Raw genomic sequence first — 26406 nt, 5'->3', positions numbered from 1 at the left:
AGATAAGCCAGACAGAGAAAGACAAATACTGTATGATATCACTTATAGGTGGACTCTAAAAAAGCCAAACTCGTAGAAACAGAGAGTAGAATGATAGTTACCAGGGGCTACGGGTGGAGAAATTGGGGAGATGTTGTTAAAGGGTACAGGCTTGCATCCAGTAAATGAATAAATTTTGGAAATCTAATGCACAGCATAGTGACTATGTCAACAGTACGGTATTATCCTTCAAAATTGCTGAGAGATTAGATCTTATATGTACTCACCACAAAAGAGAAATGATAATTATGTGATGTGATAGAGGTTATAACTAAAACTATGGTGGTAATCATATTGCCAAATATAAATGTATCAAATCAACATGTTGTACACCTTAAAGTTAAACAACGTTATATATAAATTCTATCTCATTTTTTTTAAAAAAGAATGAATACTTGTATGTTTACTGACATGAATAATTATCCAAGGAATATTTTTAAAGGGGGGGAAAAAGCAAGTGGAAGAACCATATACAGCTGTCTTTGCAGGGAGTTTGTTCCAGGACCCCCGCAGATACTAAATTCTGCAGATGCCCAAGTCCCTTATATAAAATAGTGTAGTATTTCCATATAACTTATGCACATCCTCCCATATACTTTAAATGTCATCAAGATAACTTATAATAACTAATACAATGTAAATGGTAAGTAAATAGCTGTGAATAAGATGTAAATGTTATGTAAATAGTTGCTGGAATGCGACAAATTCAAGATTTGCTCTTTGGAAGTTTCTGGAATTTTTTTCCCTGGATATTTTCTATCTGCAGTTGGTTGAGTCCAAGGATGCAGAACCTGCAGATACAGAGGACTGACTATATAGCATGTGATTTCATTAAAACATATAAATATATGGTATGTATTTTTCTACATGAATTGAAAGTAAAACTCTAAACTGTTTCATATTCTATGCTACTAGTGTTTGTGTTGTTTAAAAACACATGAACTAAGATTAAAAGAAATGTTCATCAGGCAGACCAATAAGCAACCGTTTTTATATCTATCCCAGTTAGGGTTTCTCTAATTTAACTGATTTTAGGAATGCGTGGGGTGACTTTTCAAAATGCAGGCTCCCATGCTACATCCCAGACCTATTAAATTAGCAACTCTAGAAAAGAAATCTGTGTATCTACTTTTAAAATTGCTCTCAGTGGTGGCGGGGGGACCTTCAAGACGGAGGAGGAATAACACTTGGAGATCACCTTCTTCCTCACAAATGCATCAAAAATACATCTACACGTAGAACAACTCCTACAGAACACTTACTGAACGCTGGCAGAAGACCTCAGACTTCCCAAAAGGCAAGAAACTCCCCCAAGTACCTCTGTAGGGCAAAAGAAAAAAGAAAAAACAGAGACAAAAGAATAGGGATGGGACCTGCACCTCTGGGAGGGAGCGGTGAAGGAGGAAAAGTTTCCACACACTTGGAAGCCCGTTCACTGGCAGAGATGGGGGCTGGTGGTGGGGAAGCTTCAGAGCCACAGAGGAGAGCACAGCAACAGGGGTGCAGAGGGCAAAGCGGAGAGATTCCTGCACAGAGGATCAGTGCCAACCAACACTCACCAGCCCGAGAGGCTTGTCTGCTCACCCGCCGGGGCAGGCGGGGGCTGGAAGCTGAGGTTCAGGCTTCGGAGGTCAGACCCCAGGGAGAGGACTGGGGTTGGCTGTGTGAACACAGCCTGAGGGGGCTAGTGCACCTCAGCTAGCCGGGAGGGAGTCCAGCAAAATGTCTGGATCTGCCGAAGAGGCAAGAGACCATTGTTTCGGGGTGCGCAAGGAGAGGCGATTCAGAGCACCGCCTAAATGAGCTCCAGAGAGAGGCGCGAGCCACGGCTATCAGTGCAGACACCAGAGACGGGTATGAAATGCTAACGCTGCTGCTGCAGCCACCAAGAATCCTGTGTGCAAGCACAGGTTACTGTCCACACCTCCCCTGGGCCTGCCAGAGAGGCAAGAGACCATTGTTGCGGGGTATGCAAGGAGAGGGGTGGGCCCACCATAGGAACTTCCTGCTCCATGTGCCCACAGATGGCAGGGCACTGCCTACGTGAGCTCCAGAGGAGGGAGGGAGCCGCGGCTGTTATCTCGGACCCCACAGGAGGACACCACGACTGCTGCCACTGCCAACAAGGATCCTGTGTGCAAGCACGGGTCACTGCCCACAACTTCCTGGGAGCCTGTGCAGCCTGCCACTGCCGAGGATCCTGCAATCCGGGGCCAACTTCCACTGGAGAATGCATGGCGCACCTCACACTGTGGCAACATCCTGTTGGCCTCTGCTGCCGCAGGCACTCCCCACACATTCTTACTGTGACTGCTGTATCCCTTCCTCTCTCTGGCCTGAGTGAGCAGGTGGGCCTTAATCAGCCCTTGCTTTCGCCCCCTCTTGCCTGAGTGGGGAACAGACGCCTGAGGGCAGCCCACATGCAGAGGCAGAGCCAAAACCAAAACTGAACCCCAGGATCTGTGAGACCAAAGAAGAGAAAGGGAAATATCCCCGTGCAGCCGCAAGAGCAGCAGATTAAATCCCCGCAATCAGTTTGGTAAATCCTGCATCTGTGGAATACCTGAATAGACAATGAGTGTTCCCACAATTGAGACTGTGGACCTCGGGGGCAACTGTGGAATTTGGGGGGAAGTACACGCCAGAGTTAGGACAGATCAGAGTCTAAGCTGGCCTCACAGTGCCCACAGCAGGTCCAGAAACCTACCTGGAAGTATTGGAGACCCTGTCAGCCACACGGTCAGGTGCCTGGGGAGTTTCTTGCCTTTTGGGAAGTCTGAGGTCTTCTGCCAGCATTCATTAGGTGTTCTGTAGGATTTATTCCACATGTAGATGTATTTCTGATGTATTTGTGGGGAGGAAGGCGATCTCCACATCTCACTCCTCTGCCATCTTGAAGGTCTCCTCCCAAAATATCTTTCAGAAGGCAACAATTTCCAGATGTCATAAACTGTTATACACCACCAATTACATTTTGTCACATCCACTCCCTGGGTATTAAATGATTCTGCTCCAAGGTCAAAGGACTCAGCTCAGTGCAGGACTCACTCCCTATATCTTCGATAATCCTTACCTTCAGTAGGTTGGCAGACAGATCACTTTAAAGACAGAAGAACGGGGTGGGGGACGAGGAGAAGATGGCGGAAGAGTAAGATGTGGAGATCACCTTCCTCCCCACAGATACACCAGAAATACATCTACACGTGAAACAACTCCTACAGAACACTTACTGAATGCTGGCAGAAGACCTCAGACCTCCCAAAAGGCAAGAAACCCCCCACGTACCTGGATAGGGCAAAAGAAAAAAAGAAAAAACAGACAAAAGAATAGGGACGGGACCTGCACCAGTGGGAGGGAGCAGTGAAGGAGGAAAGGTTTCCACACACTAGGAAGCCCCTTCGCAGGCGGATACTGCAGGTGGCAGAGGGGGGAGCTTCCAAGCTGCGGAGGAGAGCACAGCAACAGGGGTGCGGAGGGCAAAGCGGGGAGATTCCCGCACAGAGGACCGGTGCTGACCAGCACTCACCAGCTCGAGAGGCTTGTCTGCTCACCCGCCGGGGCGGGCGAGGCTGCGAGCTGAGACTCGGGCTTTGGTCAGAGCGCAGGGAGAGGACTGGGGTGGGCGGCGTGAACACAGCCTGAAGGGGTTAGTGCACCACGACTAGCCGGGAGGGAGTCCGGGAAAAGGTCTGGAGCTGCCAAAGAGGCAAGAGACTTTTTCTTCCCTCTTTGTTTCCTGGTACGCGAGGAGAGGGGATTGAGAGCGCTGCTTAAAGGAACTCCAGAGACGGGCGCGAGCTGCGGCTAAAAGCGCGGACCCCAGAGACGGGCGGGAGACGCTAAGGCTGCCACTGCCGCCATCAAGGGGCCTGTGTGCGAGCACAGGTCACTATCCACACCTCCCTTCCGGGGAGCCTGTGCAACCCGCCACTGCCAGGTTCCCGGGATCCAGGGACAACTTCCCCAGAAGAACGCACGGCGGGCCTCAGGCAGGTGCAACGTCACGCCGGCCTCTGCCGCCGCAGGCTCGCCCCGCACTCCGCGCCCCTCCCTTCCCCCGGCCTGAGTAAGCCAGAGCCCCGGAATCAGCGGCTCCTTTATCCCCGTCTTGTCTGAGCAAACAACAGACGCCCTCCGGCGACCTACACGCAGAGGCAGGGCCAAATCTAAAGCTGAGCCCCTGGGAGCTATGAGAACAAAGAAGAGAAAGGGAAATCTCTCCCAGCAGCCTCAGAAGCAGCAGATTAAAGCTCCACAATCAACTTGATGTACCCTGCATCTGTGGAATACATGAGTAGACAACGAATCATCCCAAATTGAGGAGGTGGTCTCTGAGAGCAAGATTTATGATTTTTTCCCCTTTTCCTCTTTTTGTGAGTGTGTATGTGTATGCTTCTGTGTGAGATTTTGTCTGTATAGCTTTGCTTCCACCATTTGTCCTAGGGTTCTACCCGTCCATTTTTTTTAAAAATTTTTTCTTAATAATTAATTTTAATAACTTTATTTTATTTTACTTTATCTTCTTTCTTTCTTTTTCTTTCTTTCTTTCTTTCTTTCTTTCCTTCCTTCCTTCCTTGCTTCCTTCATTCCTTCCTTCCTTCCCTCCTTTAGACAATGAATCATCCCAAATTGAGGAGGTGGACTTTGAGAGCAAGATTTATGATTTTTTCCCTTTTCCTCTTTTTGTGAGTGTGTGTGTGTGTACGCTTATGTGTGAGATTTTGTCTGTATAGCTTTGCTTCCACCATTTGTCCTAAGGTTATATCTGTCCATTTTTAAAAATTTTTTTCTTAAAAATTATTTTTTAATTTAATAACTTTATTTTATTTTATTTTACTTTATCTTCTTTCTTTCTTACTTTTTTCCTTCCTTCCCTCCTTCCTTCCTTCCTTGCTTCCTCCCACCATCACTCCCTCCCTCCCTCCCTCCCTCCCTTTCTTTCTTTCTTTCCTTCTTTCCTTTTCTTCTTTCTTTCTTTCTTTTTTCCTTCCTTCCTTCCTTCCTTCCCTCCTTTCTTACCTTCTTTCTTCCTACTTCAACAAATTCTTTCTCTCTACTTTTTCTCCCTTTTATTCTGAGCCACGTGGATGAAAGACTATTGGTGCTGCAGCCAGGAGTCAGTGCTGTGCCTCTGAGGTGGGAGAGCCAGCCAACTTCAGGACACTGGTCAACAAGAGACCTCCCAGCTCCACATAATATCAAATGGTGAAAATCTCCCAGAGATCTCCATCTCAACACCAGCACCCAACTTCACTCAACGACCAGCAAGCTACAGTGCTGGACACCCTATGCCAAACAACTAGCAAAACAGAAACACAACCCCCACCCATTAGCAGAGAGGCTGCCTAAAATCATAATAAGGCCACAGACACCCCAAAACACACCACCAGATGTGGACCTGCTCACCAGAGAGACAAGATCCAGCCTCATCCACCAGAACACAGGCACTAGTCCCCTCCACCAGGAAGCCTACACGACCCACTGAAACAACTTTAGCCACTGGGGACAGACAGCAAAAACAACGGAAACTAGGAACCTGCAGCCTGCAAAAAGGAGACCCCAAACACAGTAAGATAAGCAAAATGAGAAGAAAGAAAAACACACCGCAGATGAAGGAGCAAGATAAAAACCCACCAGACCTAACAAATGAAGAGGAAATAGGCAGTCTACCTGAAAAAGAATTCAGAAAAATGATAGTAAAGATGATCCAAAATTTTGGAAATAGAATAGGCAAAATGCAAGAAACATTTAACAAGGACCTAGAAGAACTAAAGATGAAACAAACAATGATGAACAACACAATAAATGAAATGAAAAATACTCTAGATGGGATCAACAGCAGAATAACTGAGGCAGAAGAACGGATAAGTGACCTGGAAGGCAAATACTAACAAACATAAAACAGAAAATTGACAGTAACACATTCATAGTAGGTGACTTTAACACCCCACTTTCACCAATGGACAGATCATCCAAAATGAAATAAATAAGGAAACACATGCTTTAAATGATACATTAAACAAGATGGACTTAATTGATATTTATAGGAAACTCCATCCAAAAACAACAGAATACACATTTTTCTCAAGTGCTCATGGAACATTCTCCAGGATAGATCATATCTTGGGTCACAAAGCAAGCCTTGGTAAATTTAAGAAAATTGAAATTCTATCAAGTATCTTTTCTGACCACAACGCCATGAGACTAGATATCAATTACAGGAAAAGATCTGTAAAAAATACAAACACATGGAGGCTAAACAATACACTACTTAATAACGAAGTGATCTCTGAAGAAATCAAAGAGGAAATCAAAAAAATACCTAGAAACAAATGACAATGGAGACACGACGACCCAAAACCTATGGGATGCGGCAAAAGCAGTTCTAAGAGGGAAGTTTATGGCAATACAAGCCCACCTTAAGAAACAGGAAACATCTTGAATAAACAACCTAACCTTGCACCTAAAGCAATTAGAGAAAGAAGAACAAAAAACCCCCAAAGTTAGCAGAAGGAAAGAAATCATAAAAATCAGATCAGAAATAAATGAAAAAGAAATGAAGGAAACAATAGCAAAGATCAATAAAACTAAAAGCTGGTTCTTTGAGAAGATAAACAAAATAGGTAAGCCATTAGGCAGACTCATCAAGAAAAAAAGGGAATAGACTCAGATCAATAGAATTAGAAATGAAAAAGGAGAAGTAACAACGGACACTGCAGAAATACAAAGGATCATGAGAGATTACTACAAGCAACTCTATACCAATAAAATGGACAACCTGGAAGAAATGGACAAATTCTTAGAAATGCACAACCTTCCAAGACTGAATCAGGAAGAAATAGAAAATATGAACAGACCAATCACAAGCATTGAAATTGAAACTGTGATTAAAAATCTTCCAAAAAAAAAATCTTCCAACAAACAAAAGCCAGGACCAGATGGCTTCACAGGCCAATTCTATCAAACATTTAAAGAAGAGCTAACACCTATACTTCTCAAACTCTTCCAAAATATAGCAGAGGGAAGAACACTCCCAAATTCCTTCTACGAGGCCACCATAACCTTGATACCAAAACCAGAAAAGGATGTCACAAAGAAAGAAAACTACAGGCCAATATCACTGATGAACATAGATGAAAAATCCTCAATAAAATACTAGCAAAAAGAATCCAACAACACATTAAAAGGATCATACACTATGATCAAGTGGCTTTATTCCAGGAATGCAAGGATTCTTCAATATATGCAAATCAATCAATATGATAAACCATATTAACAAATTGAAGGAGAAAAACCATATGATCATCTCAGTAGATGCAGAGAAAGCTTTTGACAAAATTCAACACCCATTTCTGATAAAAACCCTGCAGAAAATAAGCATAGAGGGAACTTTCCTCAACATAATAAAGGCCATATATGACAAACCCACAGCCAACATCATCCTCAATGGTGAAAACGTGAAAGCATTTGCACTAAGCTCAGGAACAAGACAAGGTTGGCCACTCTCACCACTCTTATTCAACATAGTTTTGGAAGTTTTAGCCATAGCAATCAGAGAAGAAAAGGAAATAAGAGGAATCCAAATCGGAAAAGAAGAAATAAAGCTGTCACTGTTTGCAGATGACATGATACTATACATACAGAATCCTAAAGATGCTACCAGAAAACTACTAGAGCTAATCAATGAATTTGGTAAAGTTGCAGTATACAAAATTAATGCACAGAAATCTCTGGCATTCCTATACAGTAATGATGAAAAATCTGAAAGTGAAATCAAGAAAACACTTCCATTTACCATTGCAACAAAAAGAATAAAATATCTAGGAATAAACCTACCTAAGGAGACAAAAGACCTGTATGCAGAAAATTATAAGACACTGATGAAAGAAATTAAAGATGATACAAATAGATGGAGAGATATACCATGTTCTTGGATTGGAAGATTCCAAGATACCTGACCCTTCTTAACCTCAGCTTCTTAACTAGATACAGAGAAAAAATAATTAGTCATACAACTCCAACTGTGAGAATTAAATGAAATTGAGATCTACTTCTGCACATAATCAGGGCTGATTGCTGGGTGGAAGGTTTGGAAAGCCGTTTCCTCAGCCATTTATGCACAGAATATTCAGGCTCATTCTATTCTAACAGCTCTATGTTCTAGGTCATGCCACAGCATTGTCAATGAGACATGCAGAAGGGGAAGAGTTGCGTCTGTGCACTGGGGTTAGACCTTTTGGGGCCCCAATTATCTCACCAAATACCTCCCTTACTATTTAGCAACCAGAGCCACTATTTCGACTCCTAATCTTCAGGAAGACAGAGACATTGTCTGAAATTGTTCATGGTCCTATCTTCCCTTCTTAGCACTAAGCTTGACATGCACTAGGTGCATGAATGAATGAATAAGTGGATGAATGATAGTTATAGTTATATTCCACACATATATCTTTCTTCTCTGACAGTTTGTAACCCCTGGCAGGCCAGAGCCTTAGGCTTACAGCTAAGTCCAGTGGTTAGGACTCGGTGCTCTCACTGCAAGGGGCCCAGTTTGATCCCCAGTTGGGGAACTAAGATCCTGCAAGCCGCGCAGCACAACCAAAAAAAAAAAGAAAAAAAGATGGATGCATTATGTTGAACACAAATTATAGCTCAGTGAAGTTGGTGTTTAATATGTCTTTGTATCCCTTCCAGAATCTAGAGCTGTGTCATGCTCATATGTGGAATCAACCTGTATTTTCAGATTGAACTGTACAGTTGGGTTTTTCGTTTGCTTGCTTGCATGCTTGTTTTTTTGTTTGTTTAGGGTTTTTTTTTTTTGCCACAGCCAAGAATATTCTCAGGATCTCCTGACTTATACATCCAACCACATGCTCCCCACCCAGATTATTCATAGGCTCCACAAACGACATGGTCAAAACAGAACTGTCAGTTTCCTGGCATTGTACCAAAGCTGGTCCTCCATTCATTTCCCCATGGAAGAAAACCGCCCTAACCCAGCTGCAAAAATCCACATTCCAAGAGACACACTTAATTCCTCTCTATCCTTACCACAAACGTGGACTTCATCAACAAGTTCAGTACTTCCAAGATACATCTCATTTCAAACCCCATCTCACCCCTTCCATTGCTACGACTGTGGTCTACGAGACTGTAACCTCTCACTGTCATGTGTGTAGTAGCCTCCTAATCTTGTCTCTTGATCTTACAGTTGCTGTATTTCCGTCTGTCCTCCAAGGAACATTCAGAATGAGCTTTAATAAGGTAGATTATAATAATAATTCCCTTCCTTTCAGAAAGCACCCAATGGCTCCATCATAATAAGAACAAAACCCAGAGTCCTTCCCATGGCCCACAGGACCATTATTATTGGGCCCCTCCTACCATTCTCACCTCATTTTCTAACACTGTCCTCCCAATACACACTGGCATACAAGCTGTTCCCTAAAACTGCCAAGCTTGCCCATATCTTAAGGCCTTTCCTCTTGCTCTTCCCTCTGCCTCGAGGGCTCAGCTCCTATATCTTCCCACTGCTGACTGTGTACTTCTTGTTATTTGAATATTAAATCTAAGTTACGTCTTCAGAAAATCCTTCCTTGCCTTCCCCACCCTAGTCATTCTCTGTCACATTTTCCCATATTATTTTCTTAATGGCTCTTAAATCTTGAGTGTATCAACCCCTGTAGAATGTGAGCTCCATGAGAACCATGACCCTGTCTGTCAGGTTCTCTGATTTATCTCCAGTGCCTATCACAGTGCCTCACATATCACTGGTAACCAATAAATATTTGTTGAATGAATGACTGAGTGAGTGAATGATGTAGATTTAGCATGCTAAGTTGTGAGGACTCAGGCATAGTCTGGGACATGGGATTTGGGAGGATGGGAGAGTGAGCTCAGGTGTCTCTGAAGCAGCAGTTTTGTTTGAACCCATGAAAACTGTGGTTGGAAAACTGGGTAGAAAGGACATGATAATTGAGGTGGTGCTTCTAGCTGCCTTGGGTGTGAAAGTGTAGCATATGTTCTATACCTATTCTCCTTCTTTCTTAATAAAAGAATCCTAAATTTATTTGGGACAGTGATATTTCCAGTAAAAGACCACATTTATAGCCTCCTTTGCAGCCAAGAATGGTCACATGACCAACTTCTACCTATTGAGGTGATGGCAGAAGTGTTGTATAGTAGTTCCAGGAAGGTAGCTAAAAGGGAGATGAATTTCTCAGACCCAGGTATTTCTCATACCATCTGTTGTGGACTGGACTGTGTCCTACCCAAATTCATATGTGGAAGCTTTACCCCCAATACCTCAGAATGTGACTGTGTTTGAAGATAGGGCCTTTAAAGAGGTGATTAAATTAAAATGAGGCCGTTAGGGTAGACACTAATCCAATATGATTGGTTTCCTTATAAGAGGAGTTTAGGACACGTAAAGAGATACCAGGGTGTGTGTGCACAGACGGACAACCATGTGAAGAAGGAGTAAGAAGGAGGCCATTTGCAAGCCAAGGCAAGAGGCCTCAGAAGAAACCAAACCTGTGGACACCTGGATCTTGGACTTCCAACCTTTAAAACTGTGAGAAATAAATTTCTGTTGTTTAAGCTACTCAGCCTGTGGTGTCTTGTTATGGCAGCCATAGCAAACTAATACACCATCAGATAAGGTTTTCAATTTTGACAGCTCATTAGAATCAACTGGGGTAAACCTTAAAGATATTGATGACTATGCTTATCCCTAGAGGCTCTGATTCAGCTGGTTGAATCTGAGCATTCGAGGGGATCCTAATGGATATCCAGAGTTGAAAACCACACGTCTAGGAGAATAGTTTTTGCACTCCATTGAGCAGGCTGAGAGTGATGAATCTAGCATCGTTTAGAAGGCATCCCCCCATATCTCCCTCCTTCCACTGTGTTTCCTCTACCCCATATCCCCCGTCTTTTTCTGCCCTACCCAGATCTCCACAGATGGACCCAGAGATGCCCCCACCTCTTAATCCTGTTCCATATCCAAGTTCAGTCCTAATTTGAGGAACATTTAATAGCTTCAGCCCCACTTCTGCCCTCCCTGTCAAGAAAAGTGAGTCTCGAGGGGCCTCACATTCTCTTACTCTGCCTGTTAGCCAGAGCCAGGGCAGCTCTCTAGAGGTAACTTCTTGCCTCTTAATCCAATTATAAAATGGATGAAAGACATGAACAGAGGGCAAACAGGCTTAGGAAAAGCTATTCAACATCTTTAGCCATCATGCAAATGCAAATTAAAAGCACAATGAAATGTTAAACCCACCTATCAGAACGGCTGAAAAAAACAGTGACAAAACCAAATGCAGGCAACACTGGATAAACTGAGTCACTCACACATTGCCAAAGGCAATGCAAAATGGTACAGGTCGTCTGGAAAACAATTTGGCAGGTTTTTCAAAAGGAAACATGCGATTACCAAATGATACAGCAGTTGCACTCTGGGCAATTTACCCAGAGAAATGAAAATTTATGTTTACACAAAAACCTTTACATGAAGTTCATCACAGTTTTACTCACAATAGTTAAAAAGTGGAAATAGCCCAGATGTCTTTCAGCGGGGGAATGGGTAAGCAAACTGTGGTACATTCACACCGTGGAATCCTATTCAGCAATAAAAAGGAACAGACGATAGACACACTTTACAACTTGGATGGATCTCAGGAGAATTATGCTGAGTGAAAGGAATCCATTCCTAAAGGTAGTGTACTATATGATTCCATTTCTATGACATTTAGGAAATTATAATAGTGTTTGACAGAGTTTAGGGATGTGGGATCAGGAAGAAGGTGGGTGTGGCTATAAAGGCTAACATGAGGGAAACGTGTGGTGATGAAACAGTTTTTGATCTTGTTTGTGGTGATAGTTAGAACACCTACACTGCTGGTAAAAGTGCATGGAATTATATATATAAGTATTATGCACAAGTGTTCTAACACACAAATGAGTGCATGTAAAATGGCGAAATTGTGGTAAGCTCAGTGGATTGTACCAATGTCCATTTCTTAGTTTCGATACTGTACTAAAGTAATACAAGGTGTTATCATTAGGAGAAGGTGCGTGATGGGTATACATGACCTCTGTACACATTTTTTTGCAACTTCTGGTAAATCGATAATTATTTCAAAATAAAAAAGTTAAAAAAACAACACAGGAGTTGTGGGGAAAATCGTCTTAGGTACAGAACCTAAGAACTTAATAAAAATGTTAACACAGTTTTAGACCTGTTAAATGATTAAGAAATCCATAATTATTGGAGTAAATATGGTACTTTACTTGCTAAATACCTTATGTTTGCTTATAGAAGTGAACATCAGAACGGTCACAACTTGTGAGTACTGAAGTGGTGGAGAGAAGGTTATCGGGAGGCAAAGCTTGGATTTTAGGGTTGTCCAGGAATGGAGTCCTTACTCTATAATTTTCAAGCACTGTGTAGGTCGGATATAAATGCTAGAGACTGCCAGGGATGATGTGGGAGATGGGACCTTTTGGTCCTGGCCCCACTAACTCATGGTTGGGTCAGGGGAAGAGCAATCCAAGACACACAATATACAATGTGCAATGTTACTCTTTAATATAAAGATAAACAAGGATCATGCGTTGGAGAAATAAAAAACAATGGGCAGGCCTACACGGTAAACTTTGGCTTCCTGATTAGCTGGACTGCAAGCTTAGTCATGGATATGGCTTCAGTTAAGAGAAGAGAGGTGACAAATATGATGAGGATGAAAATGACATCTAAAGGCTCATTTGCAGAGTTTTGTTCTCAAGATCCCAGGTCAGTGGATGAGGGTCACATGTGGAATTTTGCCCTTGGACTGAAGAAAGTAAAGAGAAAGAATTGGGATGTCAGCAGAGCCAGCAGCCGTGAGTGTCAACCCCCGGGCACCTGACTTCTGTCCACCTTCACCTTCCTGAAACCCTAGACGTCTATTTCTTCTTATCTCTGAATTCTCAGAATTCACTTTTTGATGAGTAAAGAAATTTTTAGTTCTGGTATAGTCTAGTCATTGTACTGAAAGCACCTCTAGTGGGGGAGGATAGATGACCTCCCTTAGGACCAAACTGGAGACACTTGACCACACAACTTCACTGCTACATCTATGCTGCAAGAGCAAGCCTTCAAGTTTACCAACATGTATGTACCAGAATGAGCAGATGCCACTGCATGTAATGCTGAAAAAGAGGCGAAAAGCTAAATGCCTATCAATAATAGCTTATGGCTTCCTGGAATTCAATTGTTTAATATATTGATCTTAGAAAGAATAATGTAGCGTCACATATACTGAGAAGAAACTATGCTGGCACTAATAATAAAAGAAGTTTCAAAACAGTATATAAGATAGGATACCTGTATTTTATAATACATGGAAATGTATTAGTATGAAATTAGGGTATTTCTCACAAGTAAACGTTTGTAAGAAAAAATAGATTTAAAATAATTACCTGAAAATTCCCATTAATCACTCCTCTACTCCTCCCAGCTCCCTCCTATCCCCATGCAACCCCAGCACTCACTTCTGAGACCACTAGAGGTTCACCTCAGATGGGGTGGAGGATGCCTGCATGATGTCCTGCTGCTGCTGGGAGAGGGGTGCATGGAGCTGGAGGTGGGTGTAGACAGTGGGATGGAGAACACACTCTGGGTCTCGCTGGGGTCGGCATCCCTCACAAACAGCTCGTCATTCACGATGCACAGACTGAAGGAAAAATGGGCCCTCAGACAACTGGTGGATGGACACCCACACCCCCAATACTGACTCTGCTCCCACTGGCACTCAGCAACCAGATTCCTTCCACGTCCCTCCTGTGTCTGTCTCCCAGGTTCCTTGACTGGTACCTGTGCCCCTCCCTACAGAGCCCACCTTTGGAGAGACTGTCTACCACCTTCACTTGATTTATAGGTTCATCCCCAACCCACAGGCAATTTCGCATTTACCCTTTACCACAGTGCAAGGGGTGGACAGTCTGATCCCCATTCTCAGAAGATGACACTGAGTCACACAGAGGTCATGAGAATTGACCAAGGTCACACAGCGAGTGAGCGCTGGGTCAAGGAAAGAACCCATAGGCCGATTCCAGAGCCCACGCTCTTCCTAACCACTAGGCTACACTGCTCCTGGGATCTCCCTGCTGGCTTTCCACAATACTGAGTAAACCTAAGGTCTTTGCCACCACATTCCCACGCACCTGAGCCCAGGCGGGGATGGGCATTCCCACCCACTATAGGGCTCTCACCTGGCGTAGTGGGCAGGGGTAGCGATGAAGGTCCGGGTGAAGGCACGCACACAGCCCTGAGAACTTCCTTCCACTTCAACAGCAAACAAACAACAGTACCCCTTAGAGCCACACGTGCTGTACACGCTCACACAGCGGTCCCCAGTCAGGGTGTGACTGGACACTCATGCTGAGAGGGCAGTTGTTCACGGGGGCCAGGGTGTCGGGAATGGGGAGGGCAACTATAGGAGCAGTCTGCACCCAGTGACAGGGCCCCTGACGACCACCACACAAGTTCACGGGGTGCATTTTTCACAGCCGCCCAAGAGGTGGATACTACCCCATTTTGAAAATGAGGAAACTGAGACCTTAAGTAATGGCCCAAGTTCTCAGAGGAAGTATCTGGGTTGAGAGCCACCAAAATCCACAGCCTGTGTCCCCAACGCCCAGGGTGTGCAGGGCAGACAGGCATGGACACAGCTCAGACCTGGGTTGTCTGTGGGAAGCCTGAGGGCAGGAGAACACAGTGGGGAAGGGGAGGGGAGAGGAGGGGAGGGGAGGTGGGGGAGGGCAGGTGGGGAGGGGAGGGGTGGAATGCAGGGAAGGGAAGGGAAGGGAAGGGAAAGGAAGGGAAGGGGTCAGGGAAGCTAGGTGGTTCTGGGAGTGAGCCTGGCCAGGGGGAGGCAGCAGTGGGGCATCTGCGCTGGGGGTCTACACACACTCACCTTCCTTGAACACCCCACTGACGGAGAAGCAGAGCATCGTTTCCTGAAAGGGAAGAGCCCAGGCGCCCAGTCACCACCTCCACCTCCCACCCACCTGCGGCTTCCTGGGCCCACCCGGGGGAGGAAGCAGGCGCTCACCGTCTGGAACCACGTGTCCACCACGAAGGAGCTGAAGTCATGCTGAGTCTTGGGCAACACACAGAGGGTGTGCACAATGACACGTTTTGTGTGCTTCAGCAGCTGGACCCGCAGGTCTGTGAGGGGAGGGGAAGTGAGCGAAGGTCAGGGGCTGCCACGCCCTGGGCCCTATGATTGACCCCTTCACCGCCCTTTCCCACCCAGTCTTCCCATCACACACTCACAGGGGTCCTTGAGCTTCTTCATATTCCTGCTGTCCTTGAAATACTCGCACAAGCTGCTTCTAGGAGACAAAGAGCAACAGTGGGTGGTGGGTGTTTGCAGGAGCTGCCTGTGTCTGCTGGGGAGCCACACAGCCCAGGAGCACAGCCTGTGCTGTGATACTCACGGGGCTGGGTCCTCAGGGTGGAAGGGAATCGTCAGGGAGAAGCAGGCCTCCTCGTGATAAGCACCCGCGAGAACCTGTCTGTCTCCATAGTCATGGATCAAGTAGTACCTAAGGAGGAGCAATGAAGACAGTCTATCTCTGTGGTCTGGACCTCAAATGAGACTTGAAAACTCCCCTGAGCAGACCTGTGCTCAGGTGGCCTCACCTGTCCTAGACCTGCCCCCCTTGCTCAGCTTCCCAGAGATACTTACTGCTTCAGGAATTTCAGGACTAGGTTCTTCAGCTCATCAGATCCAAAGTAGCTTCCCTGGAATCAAAACAGTCCTCAGGACCATGGCTGACACCCCCTTCTCAGGCACCACTTAAAACCTGGCTTGATCCTCCATCCTCACCTTGCAGGTTGGTAAGCGCTTGCAGGCTTCAAAACCACACTTAGCCAGTGGGGATGTCTCCTGGTCATCCTGGGGAAGAGAAGAGAATGTCAGCAGTGCAGACCAGGAGGTGGTGCTGGATGATCAGGGAAAAGGATGGGCCCAAGAGAGGGTGAGGGTCAGAGGTGAGTGGTGAAAGGGCCCTGGAAATTCCATGGGCAGGACTACAGTTTGGATCATCACCGTGGATTCCCCAAAGCCTATGAAGTATGTGCTTGAAGAAGATCCAGAGCGTTTGTCAGGCTCCCACAGGGACTGTACCATCCCCCTCCGCCCAGGACTTTGAAGGGTCAGTTTCAAAACTGTAACTGGGGCAAGACCTAATGGGGTGCAGAGTAGTATGTGGGTGCTGTCAGTGCCAGTTAGAGGAGTCAGTGAACAAGGAATACACTTACCAAGGTTAGTAACTTGGGGAACAATTCCAGGATGGAGCTGCCAAAATCAAGACAAAACAGAAAAGTCAGTGAAACTGTGGCGGTGACCCTCTTCCTCATGGGAGCAAGTACACCCACACCACAGCGTCCCAGGCTTCCAGGGCCCTGAACACGTCCCCCATCGACTGACACAGAGGGAGGGCAGGCCCTCCCTCCCTCCCTCCCTTCCTCTCCTTCCCCTGGGTAGCTCCCCCGCAGACTGCCTGGACTCTCTTCTCCAGTGCCACAGGGACCAGCATTTCAAACCCATGCTGCAGGGCTTCCTTCCCCTCCCTTCCTGCCTCCAGAGCCCCACTGAAGGCTGTGGAGAGAAGAGGGAATGGGGTGTGTGCCCGAGGCTCTGCTACCTCACTGGCGGTCCAGCACTCTGCCAAGACCTGGACCAAGACCTGGACTTCCCCCTTGGATGGCCCAGGGTCCTGGGGCAGGGAGGTGAGTGAGGTGGGGCTCAGGGAGGGAGATGGAGGGGGATGAAGACAGAAAGGGAGTGAAGGTACGAGGGGATAGATGAGAGAGACATATGGGCCTAGACACAAGGGAGAGAGAGAAAACAAAGGGAAGGGAAAGAAGCTTTCCCGTGGTGGGGGTAAGGGAAGAAGAGAGGAGAAAGGGGAAATGACGCCCCATTTGCAGCTCTTCACCTGCCCCAGAACAGCTCAGACACAGCACGTAAGTATGTAAAATATGCACATGTTGGGCTGGGGGCCCACTGGGTGCTGGTTGAAACTTTGGCAGCTTTGTGATGCAGAGAGGAGAGCATAGGGCCTGTAGTCCTCCCTGAGGTCCACGTCAGCTGCCCCTTGCAAACGGGCACTTTCGGGAGTAGCTCAGGCTGCCACCGGGTAACAGAGGATGCATCTGACCTTATGTTGGTTGACATATCAGGGAAGGTGGTGCACAGGGGGTTTCTGTCTGCACACATCCCTTCTGGCTCCAGCTGCTCACCCTTGTCCATCTCCCCTGCAGACTCCACCTGTGATTATGAGGAGGAACCACATGGGCCAGAGAAACAGAGCCAGAATGGCCGTGCACCCCTAGTCGCTTCCTTTTCCTACAAATCCATTTCCCTTCCTCTGTCACCACCACATGCGCCTTCCCACTTTCCCTTCAAAGACGGATCTGGGTACCACACCTCACCTCAGTGTTGGAGAGGTTCAAGTTCTTGGTGTTGGAAGCATTCGGCATAGTGTTGGACAGGCTGTGCAGCTGGTAGGGTTTCTTATTGCTCAGGTCCAAGGCCAAAAGCTATGATGAGGAAAGAGTTAGAGTGAGGACCCCAGCAGGGGATACCTGAGACAAATCTGCCTCTTCTACCTAATCTCTCCCACCATCACCACCTGCCCCAACATTGGGTCTAAGGTCCTCACCTTGGGCATATTCCCTGGATGGATCTGCAGGGAGGCGGCCATGCCAGTTCTAGGGTTTCGTGCCATTCCAGTATCACGGGTCATCAAGTCTCCAGGAAGACAGGAGGAGGGAAACGGGGACTGAGAGGCTCCTGGCTGGTACAGCTCCAGCACCAACCCCTCCCCGAGTTACCATTCCTGAGTATCCTTTCCAGCTAGACCCCTCTGCCCTCACCTGCTCTACAATTACTGCTGTAGCCATACCAGGGTCAGAGCGGACTCTCTGGATGTCAAGAGATTGCTGGGAGGCATCATATTGTTCCTTCACGGGCAGCTGCAGAGTTAGGGATGGGGTTCAGGGGCTCTGAGTCTGAGGTGGTGATCGGGGGCAATAGGTGGGTCTGGCTGTGAGTGCACAGGTTGTGTTGAGTCTGCATTACCTTTATCTGCTCCACCTTTTCTGACCTCAGCTCCTTCAGCACAGAGTGGGGTGCATCACAGGGATCAACAAAGATAGATATCTGTTGAGAACACAAGAGGGGCTGGGTAAGCTCCAGGAAATCTGAGCCCTGGGATCAAGCAAGACCATGCCCCTGTCCTGCCCTGCCCTCTTGCCCCCAGCTAGCCCTGCTCATGCCCTTGATACATACCCTTTCATTAGCCTCATTGTAAATCTTGCCGTTGACATTCTTCAGTGCGAAGGCAATGTTGGCATTCTCAACGAAGAACTGGGCCTGCATTTTCTCATAGTGAAACTGTAGGGAGAGTGACAAGAGAAGCACAGTATGAGACCAGAGCCATTTCTCATCTGGGCCTGCCATCTACCCCGTTTCCTCTCATCGGCCTCAATGTCCTCTCTTACTTCGACTGGGGTGAAGGGGACACTGCATTGCTTCTGAATCAAATTCAGCAGCCACTTCTCATCATATTTAATACCGAAGGGAATCTAGGAGCCAAAGAAATAATTGGGGAAAGAAAAGTGATACAATGGAATCCAAGGTTAAGATAAGACCCAGCTGTGTCTTGCTTTAGGACCTTTTTTCAGGCTTTAGGTAATTTCTTAAGATAGGACAATATCTGTTCTCGCTAACTTTTACACCAGACATGGACTTCCTAAATACCCTTTCTTTCCATTTAAATACTTTTCCTGAAATAATCGACTTCATATCTTTCACATGTGCTTACTTTTATAAAGTTCTAAGAGATCCTACCTAAGGCAGACTTGGCCCGCCCCTCTGACGAGGACCCCAGAGACTCAACCTCCTCCCGCACTCAGCTTGAGCCAAACTGTGTCTTCTGGTGTGGAGTTGCTCCATCTCCTTGGCAGTAGTTTCCTCCTTTGCTTTTAGACAGCCTCTCCCATGCTCCCTGCAGTCAGTCTGCTCCCTTTATATTGCTTCTCTGAACCTGCCCTCACGTGATCTAGGAAGTTAACTCCTAGGAATAACAAGACAGATTACCAACTCCACTGCCACGAGAGGAAAGTTCCCAGCATCTCTACACGCGCCCAACATGACTCTCTCTGTCATCTTCTTCTACATGTTAGGTCCATTTAGCCAGCACACTCACTCTGATCTTGAACCAGCTCCCCAAGGTCTCATCCTGCCTGCTTCTCTCCATTCTTCTCTCTGGAGGCTTTTGCTCTGTCTCCTTGCTAACATGGGTTTTGTCTTGTTCCTGAAAATTGCCTCTCCGATGACAGGATGGAATGGCATAGGGAGCACTGTGGGGAAGTGGAGAGAAGAATGTGGTCCGTATAGTCTTGGGAAGTCTTCCCTACATTTTCGCCAATGATAGCAGAGCTACAATAAAGACTGCTCAACCGTTAACCTGATCCCATCATTCCTCACTCTTCCAGGTTAGAGAGAAGAATGACATATTTAACTACAAGGTTTTGTTTTTCACTGGTTGATACTGGTCAGCCATGCTGCCTCGTCACTTACTATCTTGCTTGGATGTCCACGTGAGCATCACTTCTTAGTGATTCTCTATCTTGCTGCTGCTGGGATGAAGGATGAATACCAGACCTGACTTGTTCAGACCAATTGTTATACCTCCTTTGGTAAATACGCCAGCATCCGGCTCTTCTTTGTAAGGAGGTTACTTGCTTATTGTACCCTGAAATTGAGAATATTACATCAATGTTCTCAGTACCAGAAAAATTCCTGGGTAAATATCACGGCTAATGAAGAAACACCACCAACTTTAAAATCTAAATAGGAAATGATCATAGTTAGGAAGAAAAAAAAAAGGCTGAGAGACTTCACTGTGTTTCTGCTTCTCAGGAAATGAGAGGTAGGCAGCATTCACAGCCAAGAAGAAAACAAGCACAGAGGAAAGTGTCTGGACCCAGGGTTTAGTCTGTGATGTTAGTCCCTGCTCTGCTTGGATCAGGTTATGTGACCTGGGACAAGTGGCTTTTCATCTCTAACTTTCTCTTCTCTGCTCTTCTCTAGGGGGACAATAAAACCTACCCTGAAATCTAGCCTGGTGTGTTGGTTCAAGTGTCAAAGGTGATCTCCCTGCCTGATGGAAGAATTAGAGATATGAAAGATAAATCTGATGAAAAGATCCAGAATGGAGCCTGGAGAGACATAACATGGAGAATACCAAAAGCGAGGGGGAGATAATTAAAGGTGATGCAGTGAACATACCTAACACATGGTTAATGTGAGTCCCGGAAAGAACGGGAGGGAAGAGTGGAGAAGTGGTATTTGAAGAGATCTTGGTTGAGAAGTTTCCAAAAGTAACAAGATATCAACTCAGTGTAACAGTATTATTGTAACTGGAGAAAAAGTATGCTTTAAAGAAAAACATTCTTAAAGAAAAGGCATTCATTTCATCATCCTGTAACAAAAACTTGGAAAATTTGTGACCAGAAGACTCAAACTAAAAGAAATATTATAAGCTCTTTCTTGGGCAGAAGAAATATCCTCCCACGTGGAGGCGCATAGATACAGGAAAGAAAGACTAAGGACATTTGTGAATACGTAGGCAAATTTAAATGGGTGTTGATTATATAACACAATGATAGTAATTTCTTCTGGGGATTTAAATATATAGAGAATGAAAATGCATGACAATAAATTTGGAGGGAATATATGGAATCAAAGTGTCTCAAGGTCCCATAATTGTCTGAGGAGTTCTAAAGAGATAATTAACTAATATGAGACAGTGACAAGGCAAAAATGTACATTGTAATCTTAAGGGCAAGCACCACCAGAATGGCAAAAGAATGTTTAACTAGATAGCCACATGAGGTGACAATTTAACAGTTATAAAATATTAACCCTTTCAAAGGAAAGGAAAGGAAAAGGAACTTAGAAGAGGCAAAAATAAATATACAGTAACATGATATACATAAACCAAATTACATCTATTTTTACCTAAAAAGTTTCAGGCTAAATATTCCAAATAGAAAGACAGATATTATCAGACTGGACAAGAAACCTTCCATCAAATGCTCCTTAAAAGAGACACATGCAAAATTTAATCATCAGGAAAGTCTGAAAATTAAAAAATGGCAAAATGTATACCTTCTCCACATTAACCTAAAGAAAGCTGGTATAACCACATTAGTAAAAGAAAAGGTACACTTTAAAGAAAAAAACATTACAAGAGAAAGAGGGAGATTTCCTTATGATAACAGGTGCATTGCAATAACAAGATATTAATACAAAATTCTGAGTTTGTATGCATGTCTTAAGACAAAGCCAAAATATGCAAAGCAAATACCGACAGAAATAAACAGCAAATGGAGAAATCCACAGTCACAGTGGGAAATTTTAACACAGCTCACTGAGTGACCAATAAAGTGGCAGAGAAAAACTCAGCTACAGGGAGGAGATTTTAAAATGTGACGTAAATAAATTAACAAATGTATGTAATTGACATAGAACAATTCACATAACAATTACTCCTCAAACATTCCAGAATAGATCATATGTTGGGCAATAAAGCCAGCCTCAAGAACCTTTTCTGGGCTAATACAATTTACCCTGCCTAGTTAAAGTAAGATTCAAGGGTAATAGTGGGTTTTCTTCCCCTCTCCCACCTCTATTATTAATCCAAAGAATATTAGCTTATACTAACCCCATGCCCCGCCTAGGGGACCATTTCCACTCTCCAAGCCCTAGGTCACATGAATCAGGCCTTTTCCCTAACCAGGGGAAAAAATTCACCTCAGCTATGGCCATTTCCATAGGAGGGGAGGTTTTCCATGTGGAATCAGGATGGGAGTGTCAGAACCCATTTCCTCAAGAGAGTGGAAACTAGTCAGCCTGGGCCTTCTCCACCCCTTCTCTAAAGGGGGGTCATCTGGTTGGGGTCCTGTGGGTTGGGGTTAGGGAGGAAACCCAGAACCCCTCCTGCCCTATGGAGATCTGAGGAAAAGGTCTCATGCTGATCAACTCACCCATGGGGTGGCCTGAAGGCAGTGATCTGTCACCACCCTCCTCACAGGCTGCTCGTGAAGAGAATCTGTGGGTCTGGAGCTGGAGGTTTGGAGAATATCAGGAAGGGCTTCCGAAGAAGGAGAGTGCAAGCCCCAAACCACTTTGTCAGAGCCACACAAACAAGATGGAGTCCTAACAGGAAGTCCCTTCCCCAAGGGCACAGAGGAGGAGAGCCCTGGGAGCCAGAGGAGACTTAACGTCCTGTAATTACTGCCCCCTGAGTTTGCTACCAACCTAACACCCAGGGAACTCTTTCCAACTGTACCACCCTTGCAGAGGAGGCCATCTGGAATCAGGAGGCTTAGGGGACCTTGATACTTCTGGTTACAAACACAGGGAGCTCTGTATGCCAGACTCTGGATCAGCTACACTACATTGTGTTCCTTCGTTCTGCAAACCCAGATAACTCTGTGTGCCAGCTGTAGGCCAGACTCTGTACTTGCTACATTGCCTCTGTTCTTTCATGAATTCCTCACAAGGGGACTCTGATATCAGAATCACCAACTTTCCAAGGTTGCTGAGGCTTACTGAGGTGCTGGAGCTTGTCCAGGGTCATTCAGATGCTACCTAGAGAAACAGAGACTGGAATTGAGCTCCATGGAATGGAAGATGACTTCTCCATGCATAACTTTACTAAATTCTTGGTGCAGTATAGGGGATTTTCTGAAGTTTACACAAAGTAACTGAATAGTCTAAAAATAATCAAATGGCTAGAATTAATTCTAACCCATTCCAGAGAGATAATACCAAAACAACAACAAAAGACACTTGAAAATATAAAGGAAATATCAAACAGAGTTTGGTGGGTCACTGTAATGACAGTGAGAACAAAGAACAAACAAACAAACAAAAACCCGTAGCCTCTCCTTTTTTAAAAAAAATGTAGTCACTTTAGGCAGATATCCCCTAGTGGCTAGAACCACAACTGTAGCTCTGAAAGTCTCAAATCAGAGGGATTTGTAAAGAGGGAAGGAGGGAGGAGCCTGGGATCCAGTTTATGAGCCAGAACTTTGTGGAATTTTCCAATATCTTCTGGAATTTTCCACCACTTGCCCTCCTTCCCTTCCTAGATCTCTATGCCCTGAAGTCCAATGCCTGAGAGAGGTGAAGAAAAATCTGCACATGAGAGTGTGAACATCTGAGGTGAGGGAAATGTAAGACAGAAATGCATATGAATACACAGATACACTGTCAAGTCAAAAGTTGAAAATTCTGACTTTTTATGAAACAGTATCATGTGAACTCTTTGATAACATGGTAAATATACGTGAACTTTTTTTGTTAGTCGATTATTAGATCCTTTCAAGTGTTCCTCTTGACAGATTAGCCTAATCACAGAATCTTAAACGTTAAAAATGTATACTTAGAAAATAAAAATCATTCTGCACCTTCCATCTACGTGATCCCCTTACCATGACTCATAGATACCCAAGATATCCAATGTAAAAGGATTGGTGCACATTTTCCAGATGTGTTTCTCTTTAGGTGATGTGAATACCTAACTTAAAACATTTGTGTAGTTATGCAGTTCTGTACATATTTTTTTTAAATTTTGCCATTACAGGGACTTCCCTGGCGGTCCAGTGGTTAAGACTCTGCGCTGCCAATGCAGGGGACACAGGTTCGATCCCTGCTTGGGGAACTAAGATCCCGCATGCTGCAAGGTGCAAAAATAAATAAATAAACAAACAAATAAATAAATAAATAAAAATTCAATTTCATAAGCAATTTTATGCAAATTGATTTTTTTCATTTATTATGAGATCTTTCGATTTTTGCTTCTTCAGTTAATGGTTTGGCATCTTTCCAGATCTTTACTGAAGAAGCATTTTTATTTTTAGATGAATTGAATTATTTGTGGTCATCTTTTGTTCCTTTCTCTGCTGATTAACAGAAATCCTGTTTGTTCTTGCACATGAGCACAAAATCTGTAATACTGTTTGAAATGTTGTCTCCAAGCTTTTCAAACTTTTAATTTTTTTTCTTTTGACAGTACAGAAATTGCTTTAATTTTCATGGATTTTTAAAATTTAAAAATAACACAGCTATGACAGAAAAAAATGAGCATAGGGTTGCATCAAATACTAGTCCACTAGGAATTCTAGATTCAAAGCCTTGATGGCTTCAGGGCAAAATGGAAAAGAGCTTTAGACCAAATTCTACATTGGTGAATATTGGGTAAAATATTTGAATACTTGTTTGCTTATAGGAGACACCATGTAAAGTGCCTCTGGCCTAAAATAATTCCATAAATGATCATTTCCTTCCCTCCATAGAGGTTAATTTCCTCTGTTTCAACCTGAGCCCTACACAAATTCCTCAGGACAGTTCAATCTCTGTAGCCTCATATCCAGGCCTCCAGGCTCAAGGGAGTAGATTTCATCTACATCCCCTTCAAGATCAAGACATGGGGGAGAGGGCTGTTTGAGTACCCTATCAGCGTGGCATTGACACTAGGACAACCAAAACGATATACGTGACCCAAGAAAAGCGTTTAACTCTGTCACAAACTTAATTAGAGAAATTGAAGGAAAGTTAGAAAAAGTCCATGTCTCCCAAACAGAAATGTCACATATAAAGGAATGCGAATTATTGGGAAAGTGTTTGGAACATATTTTATAGCCAAATATTTAATATTATATTATATAAATATATCTGATTAGTAAAAGAGCATCATTTAAAGTCTATTAAAAAATTGAAATAACAACTATGAATCACAAACATATAAAGATTAAACAAATACAAAAACAATTATATATGCATGTATGTATGGGTATATATATTTACATATGCATATACACATAAGCATACACATATAACATATGTATACATAGTATGTATACATATTGTGAGTAAATTTTGGAAGAATAAGTATATTCATGTAAACTTACTTATATAGTACTGTACACAGAGAAATACATCCGGGAAATATAAACTAAATTACCAACAATATACATCTTGCTATGTAAAAAGATGAAAACAAATAGAAAAATATTTTCTCTAGCATATACACATTCCTGCATTTCATTAGTTTTGGAAAGAAAGATATTAATTTGAAATCAGAAGAATAAATGATGCAAATTTTTATAACACTATAGTATATACCTAGCTGGGAATTTCATTGCAAAGAAATTATGTATGTGACTTAACTGTGTTTATATATAAATCTATATATTTTTTCACATTACCCTTGTCTCTCAATTATACATATAAACGTTTCCTGTCACTATTGGGAGGAAGGGGCTGAAGAAAATTCTTGCCACTAGACTTAATGTACCTGGGCTCTAACTCACCCTTAATGCTTCATTCGCCACAAAATCTTCCAGATATTACCATCCGATGGGCACCTTTCTCCCTTCCTCCTGCCAAGGCTTCCTGCTATGCGACATCCAAGCTGCCATTCCAGATATGCTCACCAGGTGGCACAGACCTCCAATTTCTGAATTTTCTCCAGTGAAAAATGTTATTTGGGAAAGGGAAAGAAAAATCTACTAAAAGTTACCTTGCATTGCGAGTGGTGGAAGAACATGTGAAATAAAATCATGCTCAAATTGCTTTACCTAACGATTTTCTTCTTCTCTATGGTTTCACAGATAGAAATCATAGTAATAATATAGGACTCCTCTTAGAGGGCTGGTGGTCAGTAAAGGCCTGAGGTGGGAGCAAGGAGGGCAGAAGGGGTTCAGGTACTTTCTACAACTGTCCTGTTAAGTTTCACAAAGTTTTTCCCAGCGTGACAAACTTCTGGGTAAGGGATTGCCACTCTGGATTTTCCAAATGGATGAACCAGGTTACAGGGTATTTCCTTCCTGTTTTATCTGGCTAGTCTCCACCCTCTCCTCTTCTGCTGGCTAAAGCCTCCTTAGGCTCAGATCTCAGCTTAAACTTCACTTCACGTGAGAAGTCTCAGACATACCCTACTGGTGTGATTACCACGAGGCATCTAGTAACTCCACCACCTTTACCATCTCCAGACACATGTTTCATGTGAAAGGGGACCAAAGACTGTGAGCTCACAATGTTTCATAGGCTGTAGCATCACACAGTGGACTTAAGATGCTGAAATTTTCAAATATCTTGTCTGAAGAGTTGCCTCAGATTCTCTCTGCCACTTTTGAGAGGGATGCTGGGGACACAGGTCAGTTCAGCAACGGAAATGCAGAGTTCTTCCACAGACAGCAATCGGAGCGTGTAGTTCAGAGAAGCTGAGCAGGCTGTG

At 44.3% G+C, this 26406-nt stretch overlaps 1 protein-coding gene across 2 annotated transcripts; it reads right to left on the bottom strand.

The window, feature by feature from the left end:
- Nucleotides 1–12376: 12376 nt before the first annotated feature.
- NXF3 (nuclear RNA export factor 3) lies at nucleotides 12377–22403 on the bottom strand. Of its 2 annotated transcripts, none has more exons than XM_079910237.1 (20): nucleotides 22148–22403; nucleotides 19677–19851; nucleotides 19303–19456; nucleotides 18596–18679; nucleotides 18384–18488; nucleotides 18174–18254; nucleotides 17998–18067; nucleotides 17755–17843; nucleotides 17525–17632; nucleotides 17251–17360; nucleotides 16349–16385; nucleotides 15915–15983; nucleotides 15774–15829; nucleotides 15523–15630; nucleotides 15359–15417; nucleotides 15135–15250; nucleotides 14997–15039; nucleotides 14293–14365; nucleotides 13573–13754; nucleotides 12377–12872 (listed from the first exon to the last, which is right to left on the bottom strand). In XM_079910237.1, exons 1-19 carry the CDS (start codon nucleotides 22149–22151, stop codon nucleotides 13592–13594), a joined length of 1704 nt encoding a protein of 567 aa, XP_079766363.1. In that variant the 5' UTR covers nucleotides 22152–22403; the 3' UTR covers nucleotides 12377–12872; nucleotides 13573–13591. The 2 variants fall into 2 exon arrangements, with proteins under 2 accessions (XP_079766363.1, XP_079766362.1); XM_079910236.1 differs by having other exon boundaries at nucleotides 13596–13754.
- Nucleotides 22404–26406: the final 4003 nt, after the last annotated feature.

The sequence above is a fragment of the Stenella coeruleoalba genome (assembly GCF_951394435.1).
Source record: "Stenella coeruleoalba genome assembly, chromosome: X".
In the NCBI taxonomy this organism is placed as follows: domain Eukaryota; kingdom Metazoa; phylum Chordata; class Mammalia; order Artiodactyla; family Delphinidae; genus Stenella; species Stenella coeruleoalba.
The sequence above is the reverse complement of the archived record's forward strand: the minus strand, read 5'-3'. Positions and strand labels throughout refer to the sequence as shown.

What these genes read in the sequence shown, in the direction of transcription:
- NXF3 (XM_079910236.1), bottom strand. An exon ending in ACAATGAGGCTAATGAAAGG is followed by an intron (nt 18,255 to 18,383) that starts GTATGTATCAAG and finishes TGTTCTCAACAG; the next exon opens with ATATCTATCTTTGTTGATCC. An exon ending in AGCGCTTACCAACCTGCAAG is followed by an intron (nt 15,830 to 15,914) that starts GTGAGGATGGAG and finishes TTTTGATTCCAG; the next exon opens with GGAAGCTACTTTGGATCTGA.